Below are 19,345 nucleotides of genomic sequence, written 5' to 3' on the forward strand. Positions count from 1 at the left end.
AAGAAAGAAGCCTGGTCTTAGTACTGAAGTAACAGAATGAGAGGGAGGGAAGCAGCGTGGCTCTAGCGGAGCTGAGGAGGGACCGGGAGGGAAGCAGCGTGGCTCTAGCGGAGCTGAGGAGGGACTGGGAGGGAAGCAGCGTGGCTCTAGCGGAGCTGAGGAGGGACTGGGAGGGAAGCAGTGTGGCTCTAGTGGAGCTGAGGAGGGAAGCAGCGTGGCTCTAGCGGAGCTGAGGAGGGACCGGGAAGGAAGCAGTGTGGCTCTAGTGGAGCTGAGGAGGGAAGCAGCGTGGCTCTAGCGGAGCTGAGGAGGGACCGGGAAGGAAGCAGTGTGGCTCTAGTGGAGCTGAGGAGGGACCGGGAGGGAAGCAGTATGGCTCTAGTGGAGCTGAGGAGGGGCTGGGAGGGAAGCAGTGTGGCTCTAGTGGAGCTGAGGAGGGACCGGGAGGGAAGCAGTGTGGCTCTAGCGGAGCTGAGGAGGGACCGGGAGGGAAGCAGTGTGGCTCCATGGAGCTGGGGACAGGCTGGGATGGGTGGAAGGTGTACCCTCATTTCCAATGGATGTTTCTAGGTGATAGGTGCAGCACAATGACTCAGTTAGCTTCAGGGTGAGTGTGAATGTGCTGGTTTAAGATGATACTGCTGGTTTCATGTAATAACTAGATCAGTGTAGAAATTCCAGACTATATTATTCAGCCCCACCAAGCTGTATATATTTATAGAGAGAGCGCTCAGCTCCAGCCAGGGCAGGAAATCAAGCAATTAGCAACATGACGCATGAGCACAATACTGGACTGTGCAGGACTCACCTTCACAACACAGCTGTGTGTGCTGATCAGTGAAGAGACACACACACACAATACTGGACTGTGCAGGACTCACCTTCACAACACAGCTGTGTGTGCTGATCAGTGAAGAACACAGACAGAGAGACGCGCACACACAAACACAGAGGCACGCGCGCGCACACACACACAGCCACTAAGCTGGACAAACGACTGCAATTCAAGTTGTCCCCACTCTGTACAGCTTTACTGATCACGTACTAAACAGACAGAAGTTTAAATATACTTGTGATTGAAACGACAGGGCTGGGAATAAGACTCCCATTGCAAACCAGTTTGTGATCCATTCCAGGGCTCCCAAAAAGACACACCTGAGCTTGTCACCTAGACACGCTGGGGGCTAACCAAGCTGGTAGCAGTAAAACCTGGAATGGATCACACTGCTGTGGAATAGGAGTCTTACTGCCAGCACTGTACTAACATTAATATATATTGGACTTACTGCCAAGCAGATTTGAATTCAAGTATTAATTTGGTCTTAACACGTACATTGCATGTAAATCAAGGTGTTAATTTCCCCATGAGAGAAACACAAACCTTTAAAGTAAATTTAACAGGAACAAAACACATTCAAATACAATCTATTTATTTTTTTATATAATAATATCACACAGACAACTAAAACCCTAAAATACTTATTTCAACAAAACTGAAAAGTTATCCTGTATATATATATATATATACATAAGCAAGACTAAAATCTAATTCTCTAACCACAGTGCGTGGAATCTTCCAACTCCCAAGTTCAGCCTCAATGATTTTTATTTCTTCTCCCTGCACTGTGGCACCCCCGTGTGGCGGTCGGTAGTAACTGCAGTCCTGAGGCCGCTCCATTGGGTTTTCCCAGAAAGCCGGGCTGGTTCCTGGAGGGAGTTCAGTCTGTGATGATGAGCTCATCGCAGCCCCAGTCCTCGTAGCTTCCGTCGGGAAGATAGCGTCGGATAATAATGGGAATCTTCCTGCACCTGGAAAACAGCAAGACTGCTTGTCGTTGTTGCGCGTTATATTTTTTCGTAGTAGTGTTTGCACTTGGTGTAAACGACACCGTGTTTAGGTACGAATCTTGCATTGTAACCCCGCACTGCTCTGTAACACCTGTTTTAGTCGCCTGGGATAAAGGTGTCAGCAAAGAAACACGTAATAAATGAAAAACATTGACGGAACAGAAAGCCAGCACTGCTGCTGCAGGAGGGAGCGCGATCTGGATGCACGGCGATCCTTAGAGAAACACTCCTGGCGACGCTGGCTGTACTGGTCAAACACACACGCAACCTGTCACACACTTGCACAGGCTGTCAGCAACACATGCAGTTGCACAAGCTGTACATGCGTTTGACAAGGCGTCTGGATGTCTGATCGATAAAGCCTGTTGCAAAGGACACAGTGGGATTGATTAAAATGTGAATTGGAAATTGATTTTCAATTTCCCATCCCTGCTCAGCAGCAGGCAGTCCAGGGCAGACACAGTGACTCACTTGAGCTCCTTCATAGCGATCTGCAAGGGATCAGTCTCTCCTTCCAACTCCACCATCACTGGAGCGCACATCCTGAGAGAGGGAGAAACTGAATGAGACAGATCCTCAGAGCGAGAGAGACAATGAGACAGACACCCTGAGAGAGGGAGAGACTGAATGAGACAGATCCTCAGCGAGAGAGACAGACAGACAGACGGACAGAGGCTGGCACACTCACGCTATCTGCAGGGCCCTGGTCCCCAGGACTCTGGCTCTCTCGTATTTAGTCATGTAGGAGGTGGTGATGCGTTTCTGATTGGCTAGCTGTCCTTCACCGGCTGGCAAGATCTGCACATTCTCCCGGTCCTCCTGAGAGAGAGAGAGCGAGAAACACAGCACTCTGTAACCCATGACTCTAGAACACAGACAGGAGGTGTCAGAAGAGACTCCCACTGCCAGACACAGCCCGAGCCAGTCCACGTCTTACCACAGTTAAACCTGCACTGGCTCTCAAACAGCTCTGCGATGGGAGTCTTGTTATTATCAATGAGAAAAAATACGAATGCAAACAGAATGAATGTTAAAAGCTGGATCGGCTCGGACTGCTGGTTTTTAGTTGTGCAGCTCTGCTCCTCCACACTCACGTCCTCAGCATTCTCCAGATCATCCATCCCTTCATCCTCTTCCCCATCCTCGAAATCTGCATCGTCGAAACTGAGGAGAGAGAGACTGAATGAGACAGGCATCCTGATTCACAAACAAGTTATATATTTTAAAGAGCTCTGTTTATAGATGACCACATTCTGGGTAGGTGGGGTTCCTCCATTTATGATAATGTATAACCGGGCTGGGAATCAGACTCCTATCACGCAGCAGTGTGATCCAGTCCAGGTTTTACCGCTACCAGCTTGATCAGCCCCCAGTGTGTTTAGCTAACAAGCTCAGGTGTGTCTTATTATTAAACTCCTAGTGAGAGCCAGGTGTGTCTTATTATTAAACTCCTATACCTCGCCAGTATAATACAGTTCGTTTAACGCAACAATAACATTATTTTCTGGCTTAAGTCACAGACAGAGGGGAAACACTTAGTACAAAGAATGGTGCAATTGTAACAAGAGACAAACACCGTAAGAACTAAATATGAAATGAATTCTTAAGACTCTCGACCCCACATAAGATTGCTTTATAACCTGTCCTTCGAGAGGTGACCAGGACCTCATAGTATATACCTTGTGGGGTCTAACGCAGGTCGCTGTATTGCGTGTATCGCGATACATGCCGATGGTCTGCTTCTCTGACGTAGAATAACCTCAAAATGAACAATTCACGATCGCTGGACTGTGTATATTAAAACGACACGTCAAAAATAATTCAGGGAGTGTGTGTATTCACTGCAAGGCGCTTTGCTGTGGTCCTATAAAGGAAATAACGCGCGGAAATCGCATATATATATATATATATATATATATATATATATATATATATATATATATATAGGATGATTAAATTATTCTCGTTTTGGTTTGAGTAAAACCACATGGAGGGTAAATCAGATGCACGTTGTTACAATCAGCTGCAAGACTGCATTTGCTACCAGGTCGTCTGTTGTGTCCAGAAAATACGACACGGGCTTGAAAGCTGACTTAAAACCCTTATTACGCTGATCACGGCTTTTAGAAAATGTATTTATTTCATGCAGTCGTTCCAGGAGCCGGGTTTTTAAACTAAACATCACAGCAATTAGGAAACACGTTGCTCAAGACAGTCTGCGTTTCCTTTCGTTAAACACGCAATCGCTACGATTTAAAAGCAACGGCTTACTTGTCTTCGTTGTCGGACATCTTATGCTCTCTTTATCCGCGCTGTTTAATGAAGCTTTTTATCCCCCCTTTTTTTTTTGTCTTTTGGTCACAAACACGTTGAGTAATGGAGGGTCCGTCTCTCATGCGTCCTTCCGCCCCAACTTCACTACTTCCTGTTCAAACTGCGCTCCCATGGCAACGGCGTTTGTTTGTAATTAAAGCGTTCTTCTTGTCCCGCATAAATAAATTCATTATAAATAGTGTTGTTGTTGTTGTTTTTTTTTTCTTCAAATAAAACATACATTCACTCTAGAGGGATTTGTGTCATGGACAGTAACAGTTGATAACTTAATTTGGTCTTGACACACGTGTGTTGCATGTAAATCAATGCATTGACTTGCCATAATCAATACATCGATCTGCAGAGAATATCATTTCCCCGTGGGAGAAGCACAAAGCATTGAAGTTAATTTAACAGGAACAAAACACATTCAAAAACCATCTATTTTATTTTTATATATATATATATATATATATATATATATATATATATATATATATATATATATATATATATATATATATATATAATATAGATAATGTGTTACACGCAACTAAAAGCCTAAAATGTTTATTTCAACAAAACTGAGAAGTTATCCTGTATGTCTGCGTGTTACTCCCTCCCCGCCGTACTCCGCAATTGCTTGTTTACCTGTGTGGGTGTGGGTGTGGGTGGGTGTGGGGTGGGGGTGGGTGGGTGGGTGGTGTGTGGGTGGACTGGGAGGTAGCGTCCAAAATAATTAAACTGAAAGCGAGAGACAGCTTCTCCATCTCTTGCCTCTGGTGAAACGCTTATAGTAATAATAATAATAATAATATAGCGCCTTTCATAGTGGCCCACCATCACAAAGCGCTTAGAGGCAGGCTGTTATCATCTCATCCGCAGGACGGGGCACAAGGAGGTGACTCTCTCAGGGTCACACACAGAGAGCCGGTCAGTGGCAGGGGTGGGATTTGAACCCGTGTCCTGGTTACGAGTCCAGGACTTTAACCACTGGACCCCACTGGCTGCTGTACTGCGCTTGTAGACTGCCTCATCAAAACGACTCTCGGCCAAGGCACCCGAGGCAAGGGCACCGGTTAAAAGCATGCTCAAAATAATTTATTTAGGCTCTCTTACACGTTGCTTTGCAGCAAAATACAATGCATTACATTACACCCCCCCAGCCCCCCCCCCCGTTACCATGGCAGCGGCTTTCGCGTCCTTTCGAGACTTGAAGGCAGGCGGCGATCGGGTTCAGCGAGAACACCAAGGTAAGTTTAAGCTTGCGTTTACTCATTTTGCGATTGCATTTAGCTGTTTGTTTGCATTTTGCATACGCAGTTTGTCTACCTTTCACGATGGACCGTTTTTTAATTAACGCGATACAGTCAAACGTACAATTATTTTGCTGCTCCAAAGCTAATGTTGATGCCATTGCGTTTGTTAAACGTTTGTCATGTATAATTTGGCTGCTCGGGCTGCCACGCTGTTCCTATGATCCACAATGCATGCATGATACGTGCAGACGATCATTTCACAGTACTGTTGCTACACGTTGCTGTGCTTTGCACACAGTGAGATGTTATAAAGTGTAGCTACAATGTGTTTGCCCCCCTCTCCCGGTACAGAGACGCGTCATGTCGGTCAGTAACAGGACTGGGAAGACAGCGGCTGGTTCTGGGCTATGGAACTACGCCAGGCACCCCCAGTACAGCAGAGAGACACAGGAGCTGATGAAACGTGAGAAACCATCATATACAGAAAAAAAGATTGCATTACAAATGCATGACGTACTGTTGATTATTACTGATGTGTTATTGACTATCTTTTTGAAATCCGATACTTTATATATTGTGTATGATAATAAATTCCTGCTGGATGGGAATCAGACTCCTATTGCACAGCAGTGTGATCCAGTCCAGGTTTCGCTGCTACCAGCTTGATCAGCCCCCAGTGTGTCTAGGGAACAAGCTCAGGAGTGTCTTATTATTAAACTCCTAGTGAAACCAGGACTGGATCACACTGCTGTGCAGCGGGAGTCTGATTCCCCTCCCTGTGGTAATCAGTGTGGCTCTTGCTAACCTATAAGCTTGCATAACTCTGCTTTACATTGTATAGTAAGAGCCACGCTGGGGTATATGACTCAGCTATGTAATAAAGACAAGTAATGTGAGAAAGGGTGAGAAACTGTACAAGGTAATGATGCAACACTTTTGGACACAGCTGTATACACACAGGGGTTGGATAAAAATATACAAACACCTGCTATATGTAGCTCATACTTCCATGCACCGTGTTCGGCACACAAGCAAGGCTGGCATAGGCATAGATAGAGACGGCACACGTTGGAAATAAGCTCTGTCTTCTAATATGTCTCCCCTCACACGTTGTGTAAATACAGTATCGTTCACTCAACGTTTCAGCTTTCTGTTTTATATATGGGTTTCAGTGATGATGCAGGAATCCAGACTGACCAGCTTTCAGCAGAGACAGCTCCACGACAGGATGAAAAGTGAGTCGCTACAAGGATATGCTTTTGCTGTGTCAACGTGACCGGGAGCCGCACAAACCCGCTATTGCATTGTCCGGCTGGAGCCGTCCACAGGAGAGGGTGTCGATCAGGCTCAGAATGAAAAGAGTGAAGAAACAGCCGTCTGGGGGTGGCTGTTCTCCTCTGCAGAGTCAGCGATCATCGCAAACTCAAACAGCTGTCTCCTCACTCGTTTTACTCTGAGTGGTGACTCGACACCAGCGACCCTCCCCTGATTCAGCACCTGATTATCCCAATGATAGAATAATCATGCAGCTCTATTGAATCTACAAGCTGCAGAGCGAATGCAGCCAGAATCGCAGACAGAGGGCGCTGTTTCCTATCCTCTCTCTCTCTCTCCCTCTCCACTCAGAGGGGGACAGCCTCCCCTTGAAGTGTAACCCCACCTCCAGCGATGACCAGAAGGCCCCACCCCCTGCCCGTGCACCAATCAAAGCCCTCGGAGTGTCTGGCAAACCCCAGCTGCGCAGTGCCGCACTGTGCCGTTCCGGAAACGCCTACGAGAGAGAGACGTTCCGCCCCAGACCCGTTCGTGAGTATTGTAGCTCCTGCACCGAGACGCAGTGCTGAACCCTGACGGCTCTATAATGCACCCCCCCCCCCCCTTACAGGAGACCAGGAGAAAGAGAAGATGCGCTTACAGAATCTACTGGCAACGGGACAGGACGCCCCCGAAAACAAACCCCAAAAACGCAGCGCCCCGGCAGAGCCAGAGCCGGAGAGAGACCGCTTCCAGGAGGGTGAGTGAGGGGACAGTCAAGCAGCCTGCCAGTAACACCCTCTCTGGAAACTGAGCTGTCTGTGTGAGGAGAAAAATGAGTGACCACGATGTTTGAGCAGCATGTGCAGAATAGGACAGGTGTACCGATGTACTGACACACAGACAGACAGACGGGGTGTGCGTGTGTCAGTGTGTATCTCACTCTCTTGCAGTGCTGTCAGTGTGACTGTGTCTCTGTCTCTCGTGCAGTGCTGGATGAGATCAGCGAGAGGCAGCAGTTCCTGGAGGAGATGGCAGCTCTGGGGAGAGGGAGGCAGTATGAAGCCCTCATCAACACTGAGATCTCACAGGTAAATCACCAGCACTACACTGCATTATCACTGCGATGGCTTTAAACACACAGCAAACAGCAGCGATCGTCAGCTCTGAGATCTCACAGGTGAATCACCAGGATTACACTGCATTATCACTGCGAGGGCTTTAAACACACAGCAAACAGCAGCGATCGTCAGCTCTGAGATCTCACAGGTAAATCACCAGCACTACACTGCATTATCACTGCGAGGGCTTTAAACACACAGCAAACAGCAGCGATCGTCAGCTCCGAGATCTCACAGGTGAATCACCAGCACTACACTGCATTATCACTGCGAGGGCTTTAAACACACAGCAAACAGCAGCGATCGTCAGCTCTGAGATCTCACAGGTGAATCACCAGGATTACACTGCATTATCACTGCGAGGGCTTTAAACACACAGCAAACAGCAGCGATCGTCAGCTCTGAGATCTCACAGGTGAATCACCAGGATTACACTGCATTATCACTGCGAGGGCTTTAAACACACAGCAAACAGCAGCGATCGTCAGCTCTGAGTCCTCACAGGTGAATCACTATAAATTACACACACACACACACACACACACACACACACACACAAGAGGGACTGGTATTTAGAAAAATACTGATTATTCTTTATGAATTCCCAGAAAATCAGGGAGCTGGAGATTATCGATAAAGAGAGGAACTCGGAGCTGAGGAAGATGACGGAGAGAGAACAGGAAGCAGCAGCAGAAAGGAAGCGACTTGAACGTGCAGCTTTCCCTGTGAACGGTCCTGCGCTCCACTGAGTGCACAAAGAGCAAACTTCAGTGCACTGTGCTGTAGTGACTGTGCAGGGTGTGGTCTGGCTCCACTGCGACGTACTGAACTCTCTCCATTCCAGTTACTCTGCGCATTTGTAAAACAGCCTTTGCAGCTCCAGAGGGTTTCCTTTGACCAACTTGACGAGTAACATCGATTCTTTCTCTGTTGTTCTTGGAAACCTGTTTTAACTCTTTACTGCCCTGGCTATGGTCCCACCTATTTAATGCCTACAGCTGTGGACAAAAGCTGCTGAATAATGTTCCCTTGTTAACATATTGAATTGCACCCCCTCTATATAGAATGAACTGATTCAGCTTCATAGAGTCCAGTGAAAGCTGCTGAATAATGTTCCCTTGTTAACATATTGAATTGCACCCCCTCTATATAGAATGAACTGATTCAGCTTCATAGAGTCCAGTGAAAGCTGCTGAATAATGTTCCCTTGTTAACATGGGGGAATTGGGGACCCAGCCCTCAACTGGGGACCCAGCCCTCAATCTCTATGGACTCTACACAAGGAGAGCAGACCCGGCTGGTGTGCAGATCAGTGGGGTGGAGCCCTGAACCTGAAGTGATCTGGAGAGACAGGGATGGAAACGATGTGACATCACTGTCCAACATATTGAATTGCACCCCCTCTATATAGAATGAACTGATTCAGCTTCATAGAGTCCAGTGAAAGCTGCTGAATAATGTTCCCTTGTTAACATATTGAATTGCACCCCCTCTATATAGAATGAACTCCCTCAGCTTCATAGAGTCCAGTGAAAGCTGCTGAATAATGTTCCCTTGTTAACATATTGAATTCCACACCCAGTGCTTTGTACTTTTTCCAGATACTTACATTGAAAAACGTGGCATTTCAAAATCTAGCATGAAATACTCCTGGACTGCTATTTTTGGTTCCGGGAGACTCGTTCGCAGTATCATTCTAGTTATTATATTAAAACAAAAGTCATATAATAAAAAAAGAAATCCAGAATGTGCTTTAGTTTTTTATTTAAAAAAAACTTAATATCTTTTTTGTTACTTCATCTTAGACCCCTCTAACAAGCCCCCCCCCCCAATGGGTTAAAAAGACAGAAAGCTTACGAGACAAATAATCCAGAACAAGCTTTTACAGGGTCGCCTCTTTCAGACCAGCGGTCCTCATCTTCCAAGACATGGTGGTCTTTCTCTCCGGAAAGGGCTTGCATCTTACAAAATGCTCTGAGAAATCTTACCAGTCTTATCCACGTCCATTCATGACATGAATGACATCACAAACATGCATTTGAAAACATATCCGGCGTTGCGCTGGATTAAAGAAAGTTCTCTGTTTGCTTGCGCTGTCTTCCGGGCTGTCTATTATGCTTACACTTCCTAGGTGGGCGGTGTCTTCAGTGTGTCAGTCAATAGGGGAAGCAGCTGCTGGTTGGTTTTGACAGGAATCAAGACTGAAAGGGGTGCAGTTCCACCCTCCCAGTGATCAAGGAGGTGCGACGCTGTCTGTGTGTTCGCTAGCTTTCAAAACGACACATCTGATAGTTATTCAGTGAATGGATGTGCAAACGGGAATACTAGTCTAGCAGAAGCTAGTCACACCACCACCTTATTCCAAAACGTGACGTTCCAACGCAGAGCAACCTGGTTTCAGTCCAACTCGGCTCTCAACTACTTCACTAAACCCTGAATTGAACTAAATTCGACCTTTTTAATCGTTCCCGGCTTCTAAAAAGTTAGATTTTAAGTTACTCCTAATGTTTTGTGGATCTCCCAAATAAAAGGTCCAATAAAGTAATTAACAGCTCAATTAAGGGGTTCAGTCCGGAATTGAGAGCGCAGTTGGAATGAGAAGCAGCTAAAACAGGGGGTCCCGCATCTAAGGGAACGAAAGCAGAGATCGAGAGAGCACAGTAGGAGACTGTAATGATTCGTCCTCTCCAATTCCGTCAAGGTTATTCCACACGGGTTTTGGCCACGGATTCAGTTCTTTAATTAATGCACCCATGATTCAACGAGCACACGCAGACAGACCCCAGTTCCTACAGAAGATGTTCTTGTGCGTTAGTTTCAAACGATTGTTAAACTCTTAAGGATAACTTCAAGAGAGACAGTTATTTAACAGTTTTAAAAAAAGGCATTTTAACAGACTGTGGATATTTTAAACACGCTGGTTTCAAGAACCCTAGCATTGAGTCCGTCTGTCTTCTGTTATATGAACCTATTGCTCTGCAGAGAGTGAGAATGTGTTTAAGCAAATCGCAGATCTGTTGGTTTGCAAGAAAACGTTGAATGCAGGAATACTTCCGCTCTTAAAAACTTCATAAATTCAATGGCAAACGTTTCCACTAGAAGTCTCTCTCAGTGTCTTCAGTGTGAATTCAATGGCAAACGTTTCCACTAGAAGTCTCTCTCAGTGTCTTCAGTGTGAATTCAGTGGCAAACGTTTCCTCTAGAAGTCTTTGTCTTGACGATATTGAGAGACACTGAATTTCATATTTGATCACATTATCCCAGTCTGAGAGTACCGGAATTAAAGACATGTTCTAATGCTATAACCGTATGTGGCCAATTACTTGAACGTCTGCTTAAAATGAAAATAAATATGAAATCAAAATCGCACTGACAGTATAAATAAAATTATATCTCTACATTGTCTACACAAAAGCATTTTAAAATCTGTACATTTAATCAAAACGTGTTACATTAAAATACATAGATTCCCACATCCTAATCATTTAAAGTCAGTATTTAAAATCTAATTTAAAAAAAAAGGGGGGACAGTGGTTTTTTTCAGAAAGACAGGAGTTACCACCAAAGACAAACTCCGTAAGAGTCTGAAACATCACAGTGATCTTAAGTGATGTGTCTTTTCAGCTTTGTCTCAATGGCGCCCTCAGAATCAGGTGCAACAGTGGAATCATTATTAACACACTGCCGCCCCCTAGCGGGCGCAGGAAACACTGCAGCCAGCTTTGTTCCTTCTACAGCTGCGGCCAAGTTTGGCATCCCCCCTACAGAACGAACTCATCTCCCTTCACAAAGTCGAATGAAACCCGAAAGCAGGAAAAAAAAAGTGACGTTTCGAAATCTAACAAGAAACAGCGCTGTCAGTATTTAAAATCTAATTTAATTAAAAAGGATAGATAGTAATATTTTTTTCAGAAAGACAGGAGTTACCACCAAAGACAAACTCCCTGTGGCTGCTGGTCTTCATTCCAACCCAGCTCTCAATTACTTAAAGTGATGTGCTTAATTAGACCTTTTTCTTTTCAGCTCTTGTCTCAATGGCATATTCAGAATTAGGTGCAACAGTGGAATCATTATTAACACACTGCCGCCCCCTAGCGGGCGCAGGAAACACTGCAGCCAGCTTTGTTCCTTCTACAGCTGCGGCCAAGTTTGGCATCCCCCCTACAGAACGAACTCATCTCCCTTCACAAAGTTCTAGGTGACGCAAAACTTCTGGCAGTAGCTGTAACGTGCAGTACTTTTGACATCCACTAGGGGGCAGAGTGTAGGGGGAGGCCAGGGAGGGTCACGCCAGCGTTTAGATCACATAAGAGGGCTACAGTGAGACCACAGGGTTTGCTTTCAACTGTTCAAGCAGCGATCGGAACAGAAAATGCCGCACAAAAGTGTGTGTGTGTGTGTGTGGAGTAGTAGAAGACATTAGTTAGAGACAGCTGTGGCTTTGTGTTGCTGAACAACACTGTGAGCTTCTTCTCAACCAAAGCAGGAGAGAGAAAAGTGCAACAGTGTGCGAGATTCATTAGCTGTATCAAGAACAAGGAGCGACATTATAACCACGGTACCAGACAAATAACAATTCTAGTTTTCTAATTTGCATATCTCCCATTGGGTACAGTATAGGGTCATGTAAAGGTCAGTGGAGCCAGTATTGAACAGCACCTAAATATTGGGAGCCCTGAATACTGGGGTCACATATCAGGAGCAGTGTGATCTAGTCCAGGTTTTACTGCTACCAGCTTGATCAGCCCTCAGTGTGTCTAGGGAACAAGCTCAGGTGTGTCTTATTGTTAAACTCCTAGTGAAACCAGGACTGGATCACACTGCTGTGCAGCGGGCGTCTGATTCCCATCCCTGTAGGTAGACTTTGGTTGATGGAGGTTTGTAGCTGATTTTATAGTGGCGAGAGCTGCAGTATATTGGTGGTAGCAGTGGGATATTTAGACAGAAAGATCAGGGATGGGAATCAGCCTCCTATTGCACAGCAGTGCCCCCCCAGCAGTAAGGGACCCCTGGTCGTAGATGTTAATCAGACCTCCCTCTCCCTCACTCTACTGTGAAGGAGAGCTCTTCACCGGCTTGCTCTTGTCTTTGGGAGACCGGCTCTTGCCCTCAGCCTTGCCTCCGCTCCCCAGCAGCTTGAACACCTTCATGGGCTTGAACTTGCCTTTCTTCTTGGGCTCGCTGTCCCCCTCCTTGTGAAAATCTGAAGGGAGGGGGGAGAGGTTATTAGAGAGATGTTACAGTAATAAAATAACGACTCGGGATTGCTTGATTATTGATTGAAGTTGAAAAACACGAGCCCTGACTGAAGAAAAGGAGAGCCATTGATAGTGTAAGAAACAGGACTTGGCTCTCATTCAGCTTTCTCGATTTCCACTAACCCTCCGCTACACCATTCACCGTCTAGATCACACAATTGCAGTCAATCTAACAAATTCACATTCCCAGATCCCAAGTCTATTTTGGTCACACAACTGTGGAAATGGATGGCAGTGAAGATTTTGCACACAAAGAAAGCGATGTGAAAGCGGCCTGGGTTCCAACCTTTGTTTTTGATCATGGTTTCCAGCATCTTATCCTCCTCCTCTTCCCTAGAAAGAGAAAGAGACCATTTAAAACAGGAGTGAAGACCCAGGGAAAGACTTCCAGTGGAAACGTTTGCCATTGAATTCACACTGAAGACACTGAGAGAGACCTCTAGTGACTCTGAATCTGAATCTCTCTCTCGTTTGTCTGCCTGCCTGTCTCCTCACCTCTGCCGGTCCTCGTCCAGGCAGTTGACGATGGCATTCCGCTGCTCCACGATCGTCGTCAACTCCTGCATCAGCTCCTGCTCCCTCATTCGGTCATCGTCTGTCCAGTCTTTCTCTGGACAGACAGAGAGAGAGAGAGAGAGAGAGAGAGAGAGAGAGATCCATTAAAACATTACGGTCAGCGAGTGCCCTCCGATATCCACGGCAATCCTTTCCACGCTCCACTGGAGGACAAAGGCAGGTGTCGGTTTTAATCCCTCCTGGCCAATAGGGGCCACTGTAGCACAGCGAGTCAATGCTCCATGTGGAATCCCCGCGAAGACCGGCAACTCGGCACAGCCAGGACTATAGCTACAACCATAGGACTGTCTGTCTGTACAAACCCACACCTCCAGAAATACGAAATGCTAAAAAAATTACCCAAGCTCCACTCCTGTAAATAACATATTGCAGCAGTCCCACCATACCGGGTGTGACTGAAGTTCTGTGCAGACTGACTGGCCTTGTGTGCGTCAGTGTGCGTCACTGTCTCTCTCACCTGGTTTGTTCAGCAGGCACCTCAGTTCATACTCCACGTCTGCTTGTCTCTCCTCTAGATTCTGCTGTTTCCTCCTGCAGAGAGGGAAGGAGAGAAGGAGAGAGAGGGAGAGGGTTCAGTTAACCAGGGATTTGGTTTTACTGTGAGCTAGGTTAGCCCCAATGTGTCTAGGTAACAAGCTCAGGTGTGTCTTATTATTAAACTCCTAGGAACGTTGAATCCAGTCGCTGTGTGTTCAACGGGCACTGTACTCACGTGTACATGAGCTCCGACTCCCGCCTCACCAGCAGGTGCTTCTCATGGATCAGCTTGAACCAATCAACAAGCATGCCCTCCTCTGCATCATCTGTCAATCAAAAACACACACAGGTCGCTATTAATCCACCCCAGAGAGAGAATACCTAGCCAGGCTCTACCAATCCATCCCAGAGAGACCGATCAGCCTCCTCCTGTGCTGGTGGAACACAGTGAAAGAGAAGGCGAAAGGGAGGCTCCCTGAACAGCCTCCCTCTTGTCAGTAGCACATTGAAAGCGATGTAACCGTGCTGTGTTGATTGCAGACTCACCACTCTCGCACTGTCTCAGTCTCTGCTCCATCTCAACCCCTCTGTGCTCCAATTCATCCAGCTGCACCTCAATGCTCTCCATTTCCACCTGGATATCTTCAGCTGGAATATACTGGTCAGACTGCACCTGAAACCCACAGACACACAAACATCACTACCTGCCAGTCCCCTCCTCGCCTCCACACTGCTTCCCTCCCAGTCCCTCCTCAGCTCCGCTAGAGCCACACTGCTTCCCTCCCAGTCCCTCCTCAGCTCCGCTAGAGCCACACTGCTTCCCTCCCAGTCCCTCCTCAGCTCCGCTAGAGCCACACTGCTTCCCTCCCAGTCCCTCCTCAGCTCCGCTAGAGCCACACTGCTTCCCTCCCAGTCCCTCCTCAGCTCCGCTAGAGCCACACTGCTTCCCTCCCAGTCCCTCCTCAGCTCTCTCTCAGTGCGGTCCCTGGACAGCCCTGTGGGTGGCGTCGTGTGTCCCCTGCCTACCTTTCTCTTAATGAGCGGGAAGCCGTGTCCGGGGGCCGGGGGCCGCGCTGGCTTGGGGCCCCGAGGGCTCTTGTGTTGAGGGGAGGGGGCTGGAGAAGGGGAGGCCGATTTCCTGTTGAAAGGGTTCTCCTTACAGGAGCTCTGCGGGGAGAAGAGACAAACACAATCTCAGATTCAACTAGAGAGCTCAACGCAAAATCCCAACCACAGCATCAACCAACCTATAACATCACTGACCAGTCCTCTCTCTAAACAGAAGTGTCTGGTCAGCCCCCTTTCCCTGTCTCTGAAGGTACAAGACAGCTGTCTCTTCATTAACAGAAGGGTCGATCTAACCAAGCTGGTAGTAAAACCTGGAATGGGTGAACTACTATGCAATAGGAGTCTTATTCCTGTCTCGGGATTAATATAAGCATATACCTTTACCAGCTGCTTGGGGGTCTGTGTGGAGGGAGCAGGGGGCTTTGGGGGTGTCCTGGACTCGGCTGGGAACAGCACAGCCATGGGGCTGGGGGTGGAGGGCGGTCTGGGAGGTCCCTCCCCCTCCCCCATCCTGTAGGACTGGAACTGCGGTTGGGCTGAGGAGTGGCGGGAGCCGAGCTGGTATTGGCTGACCTCCCGGCCGCCGGGCGGGTCCGGGGGAGGGGAGAGGCATTTGATTAGCCGAGGCAGCGGCAGAGTGGGAGGGGCCGCTGATGGAGGGCTCGGAGACGCTCTTGGTGACGGGAGACTCCGGGGAGGCGCTGCCCCCTGGCGGAGACTTGGAGGAAGCGTCGGAGGACATGCTCTCCACACTGAGGGCAGGGGAGGGGCTGGAGGAGGAGGGGGTGGAGCGAGTCTGAGCTGCGAGACAGGGAGAGAAAAACGACAGTCAGTGAAAAACAGCGGCACAGCAGAATATCTAATAATACCACCAAGCATCTTCAAATTTCTGTCCAGAATTTTTATTTACTGCCCTCTGACGATGTTTCTAATAATTCATTTATTCAAACACTGTTGGTCATTATTATTTTTTTTTGCATGCTGTTTTAACTGCAAGTTCTAGAGCTGCTCTCCAGTTCCACTTGCACTGCCAGCCGCATTGTAGCAAGCGCCATCTAGTGCCCGGCTAGTGTACTGCCATCAAAACAAGCAACGCGCAGTGGCACTAGATGGCGCTGGCTCTTAATTCTATAAAGACACTTTGGCAGATCTAACCTGCGCTTCGTGTATCTGTGGCAGGCGACTACAGCTCGGACCAGAACGTTTTGCATCACCTAGAATTTTAGGGCTGAGACCATTTAAAAAAAAGAAATTATATGAACGTAACTTTTATTTAACATTGTGATGTAAATCCAAAAAACTACAAAATGACATCACAAAAAAAGTCTACCGGACGCCATAATAGTAGTTCAGTAGTGTTCAATGTTAGATTTTGAAATGTCATATTTTTCAATTAGTTGGTTTTTCCTTCCAGTAAGTACACGGGAAAGCTACAAAGCAGTGTGTAATAATTCAACAGTAACAATAAAGCAAGATGGGGGGGGAGCAGAGCTGTGGAACTGAACGGCTCCTGAACTTGGGTAAAAAAAACAAAGGCTTGAGCAGTAAAAGAGGCGCCCATCAGAATAAACCTCACAGAGAGGTAAGGACAGCACAGAGGGCTACTTTCAGATTCTCTTTCAGCACGACTCCTGGATCAGATTCTGACCTGCCGGTGAAGCGGGCGGGGCTCTGGGAGCTGGGGGTTTCTTGGGTTTGGGGCTGCTGTCAGGGGTGATCCCATACCAAGGGTGTCCTGGCTTCAGAGCTCCTCCCCCTGTCGATGGGGGCGTGGTCTTGTTGCATCCTGGCCCCGCCTCCTCCTCCCCCTCCTCATCATCGAAGGGGTTCGTGGAGGTGGGCGGGGTTTCTGGAGCCGAGACCTCAGCTTTGAGGGCGGGGATAGAACACGAGCGAGAGGGCGTGGCTGTGCCAGTGGGAGGGGGAGGCGCCGGCTTCTTCCTGGGTTCCGATTGGACCAGAGCCATCCAGGGCGGGACTATCCTGGGTTTAGCCAAAACACAATTTTCGTTCAGTTATTTTTATGAACCCAGTTAATTTCACGCAGTCTGTTTTATTAAACAGGATTATTTTTTTTCTTTGATCACAAAACAGGAAATGGTGCATTGAACCCGACACGCCCGACAAGGGCTGAATAAAAGGACTGCAAAGGATTAATGTACAATTTGGAATACAGAGACCCCATGGGTGTCCCTCGCTTAGGGTAAATACAAGGTTCCCGTTTTAATCGTGACTGCTAGACCTTTCTCGGCACTGTTGAAGTGAGTCCTCTGTTCCAGAAGTCTCTGTGGCTCACCTAGCTGGGGACTGGGACCGGTCGCTGGGTCTGAGACTGGTTCTACTGGACAGTTCTGGGTCTCCTGCACAGGGGCAAAACACACGAGACTCAAATCACAATAAAATACAATACCAGTGCAGCACAATAAAATTTAGAAGTGAGGTGCAGTGGTTAAAGTCCAGGGCTCATAACCTGAAGGGTCAAATCCCATCTCACAGCCTGCCTCTGTAAAGCGCTTTGTGATAATGGTCCACTATGAAAGGCTCTATATAAAAAACAGACTTAATATCAGTACAGTACACTACTTCTAATAGTAAAAATTGTTTATATATTTTTATTAATGTCTCAATCCTAAAATTCAAGACGATTATTAAAAAAGATAAACATAATTTTCATAACTTTCCTTTCATGGATTCAGCAGGACTGACTGACCGCCCCCGAATCAACACGTTCAAAATCACTGACGCTCTCCCCCCTCCCTGACTCACCGTTCACCTCTCTTGGTGACACTTCCTGTGCCGTCAGCCCCCTGGGTTTGGGGACTGGGCGTGGCCCCGGGGAGGGGCTGTCGGGTTCTGGAATCCTGCGAGGGGTGGGGACAGGCCTGCTAGCAGCCCCGCCCCCGGCCCCCGATTGGCTGCAGTGAGGGCCCCCGTTGGACACGCCCGCACTGGGCTCCTCCCCCTCATCGCTGTCGAAGGGGTTGGGCGGGACGGAGGTCACTTCCTGTTGAGGTACAACCGCTTCCTGTCGCGGCACGGTTTTGTGTTCCTCTTTTGCGACAGTCGTGACTTCCTGTCCCGGTCCAGTTTGGTTTTGCTGGGGCGGCTCGGGTCTCACTTCCTGTTCCGCCACACTCGTGTCTTCCTGTCCGGACGCCTCCTCGACTTCCATTCCTGACGCACTTTCGCCTCCCTGCTGTGGCTCAGTTCTCACTTCCTGTCCCGATGCGGCTGCGTCTCCATCTACCGGCGCACTTTTGTCTTCCTGTGCCGGCGCTCTCCTCTCCTCCTGTTTCACTGCGTGGGGAGTGTAGGTCCCTCGCGCTCCGGAGAAGCGCTCAGAAAGCCTCCGAACAGAGAACGCTTGAGCCTGGTCCCTCCCAGAGGGCGGGGTCTCAGCCGTGGCTCCTCCCCCCCGCTGGCTGAGGTCCGGCCGGCCGTTCTGATTGGCTGAGGGTTTCCCGTAGTGATGTGTGCAGACAAAGGAGCCCGATTCAGAGCCGGCTCTGTAAGAGCCTGGCAAGAGAGTGCTGGAGCATTCCTTACACCTGAGAGAGACAGAGAGAGAGAGAGAGGAAGAGGTGTCAATAACAGCACTAATGCCATGGGGATCAGAACACAAACTATGCAATGAGCAGGGTGTGAAACTCACACTAGCCCTGCTGCTGCTGCTGCACCCAGTCCTGGGGTTCGGAGCCCCGCTGTGTAAAATACACTGCTTACCTGAAACAGCTGCGGTGGTAGAGCTTCCCCTCGGCCAGGTACCTCTGCACCAGATGGACGTGTTTCTGGCAGGCGGCGCAGGTGCTGCTCAGGGTCTCTCGATGGGACGGGACACTCCCTGGGACAGGGGAGCTCTGGGGGAAGAGACAGAAACACACACACACACACACACACACACACACACAGACAGACAGACAGAGACACACACACACACACACACACACACACACAGGCAGACAGACACACACACAGACAGACACACACAGGCACACAGACAGACAGACAGACAGACAGACACACACAGGCAGACAGACAGACAGACACACACACACACACAGACAGACACACACAGACAGACAGACAGACACACGCAGGCAGATAGACAGACAGAGACACACACACACAGAGACAGGCAGGCAGGCAGACAGACAGACAGAGACAAGCATCG

General features: G+C 48.2%; 3 protein-coding genes across 3 annotated transcripts in view; 1 reads left to right on the forward strand and 2 right to left on the reverse strand.

Annotated features, from left to right (window-relative positions):
- Positions 1–1,413: 1,413 nt before the first annotated feature.
- Positions 1,414–4,272, reverse strand: polr2f (RNA polymerase II, I and III subunit F). Its single transcript, XM_041237939.1, has 5 exons — positions 4,120–4,272; positions 2,943–3,012; positions 2,537–2,667; positions 2,320–2,391; positions 1,414–1,809 (listed from the first exon to the last, which is right to left on the reverse strand). Exons 1-5 carry the CDS (start codon positions 4,137–4,139, stop codon positions 1,719–1,721), a joined length of 384 nt encoding a protein of 127 aa, XP_041093873.1. The 5' UTR covers positions 4,140–4,272; the 3' UTR covers positions 1,414–1,718.
- Positions 4,273–5,314: 1,042 nt separating this feature from the next.
- Positions 5,315–8,863, forward strand: c46h22orf23 (chromosome 46 C22orf23 homolog). Its single transcript, XM_041237911.1, has 7 exons — positions 5,315–5,414; positions 5,772–5,883; positions 6,593–6,655; positions 7,047–7,226; positions 7,306–7,434; positions 7,665–7,765; positions 8,404–8,863. Exons 2-7 carry the CDS (start codon positions 5,781–5,783, stop codon positions 8,542–8,544), a joined length of 717 nt encoding a protein of 238 aa, XP_041093845.1. The 5' UTR covers positions 5,315–5,414; positions 5,772–5,780; the 3' UTR covers positions 8,545–8,863.
- Positions 8,864–11,992: 3,129 nt separating this feature from the next.
- micall1a (MICAL-like 1a) overlaps positions 11,993–19,345 on the reverse strand; it is a 17,613-nt gene continuing 10,260 nt past the window's right edge. Inside the window, 14 exon segments of the mRNA XM_041237844.1 lie at positions 11,993–12,998; positions 13,340–13,386; positions 13,549–13,663; positions 14,087–14,160; positions 14,342–14,432; positions 14,653–14,779; positions 15,133–15,273; positions 15,553–15,672; positions 15,675–15,749; positions 15,752–15,975; positions 16,823–17,157; positions 17,471–17,534; positions 17,941–18,722; positions 18,898–19,031. Coding sequence (XP_041093778.1) covers positions 12,844–12,998; positions 13,340–13,386; positions 13,549–13,663; positions 14,087–14,160; positions 14,342–14,432; positions 14,653–14,779; positions 15,133–15,273; positions 15,553–15,672; positions 15,675–15,749; positions 15,752–15,975; positions 16,823–17,157; positions 17,471–17,534; positions 17,941–18,722; positions 18,898–19,031 — 2,484 coding nt within the window. The 3' untranslated portion in view covers positions 11,993–12,843.

The sequence above is a fragment of the Polyodon spathula genome, chromosome 46, assembly GCF_017654505.1.
Source record: "Polyodon spathula isolate WHYD16114869_AA chromosome 46, ASM1765450v1, whole genome shotgun sequence".
Taxonomy (NCBI): domain Eukaryota; kingdom Metazoa; phylum Chordata; class Actinopteri; order Acipenseriformes; family Polyodontidae; genus Polyodon; species Polyodon spathula.

What these genes read in the sequence shown, in the direction of transcription:
- polr2f (XM_041237939.1), bottom strand. Translation starts at nt 4,139, where the DNA reads ATGTCCGACAACGAAGACAA. An exon ending in ATCTGGAGAATGCTGAGGAC is followed by an intron (nt 2,668 to 2,942) that starts GTGAGTGTGGAG and finishes TCTCTCTCTCAG; the next exon opens with GAGGACCGGGAGAATGTGCA. An exon ending in ATCGCTATGAAGGAGCTCAA is followed by an intron (nt 1,810 to 2,319) that starts GTGAGTCACTGT and finishes GCTGTTTTCCAG; the next exon opens with GTGCAGGAAGATTCCCATTA.
- c46h22orf23 (XM_041237911.1), top strand. Translation starts at nt 5,781, where the DNA reads ATGTCGGTCAGTAACAGGACTGGGAAGACAGCGGCTGGTTCTGGGCTA. An exon ending in GTTCCGCCCCAGACCCGTTC is followed by an intron (nt 7,227 to 7,305) that starts GTGAGTATTGTA and finishes CCCCCCTTACAG; the next exon opens with GAGACCAGGAGAAAGAGAAG. An exon ending in GAGAGACCGCTTCCAGGAGG is followed by an intron (nt 7,435 to 7,664) that starts GTGAGTGAGGGG and finishes TCTCTCGTGCAG; the next exon opens with TGCTGGATGAGATCAGCGAG.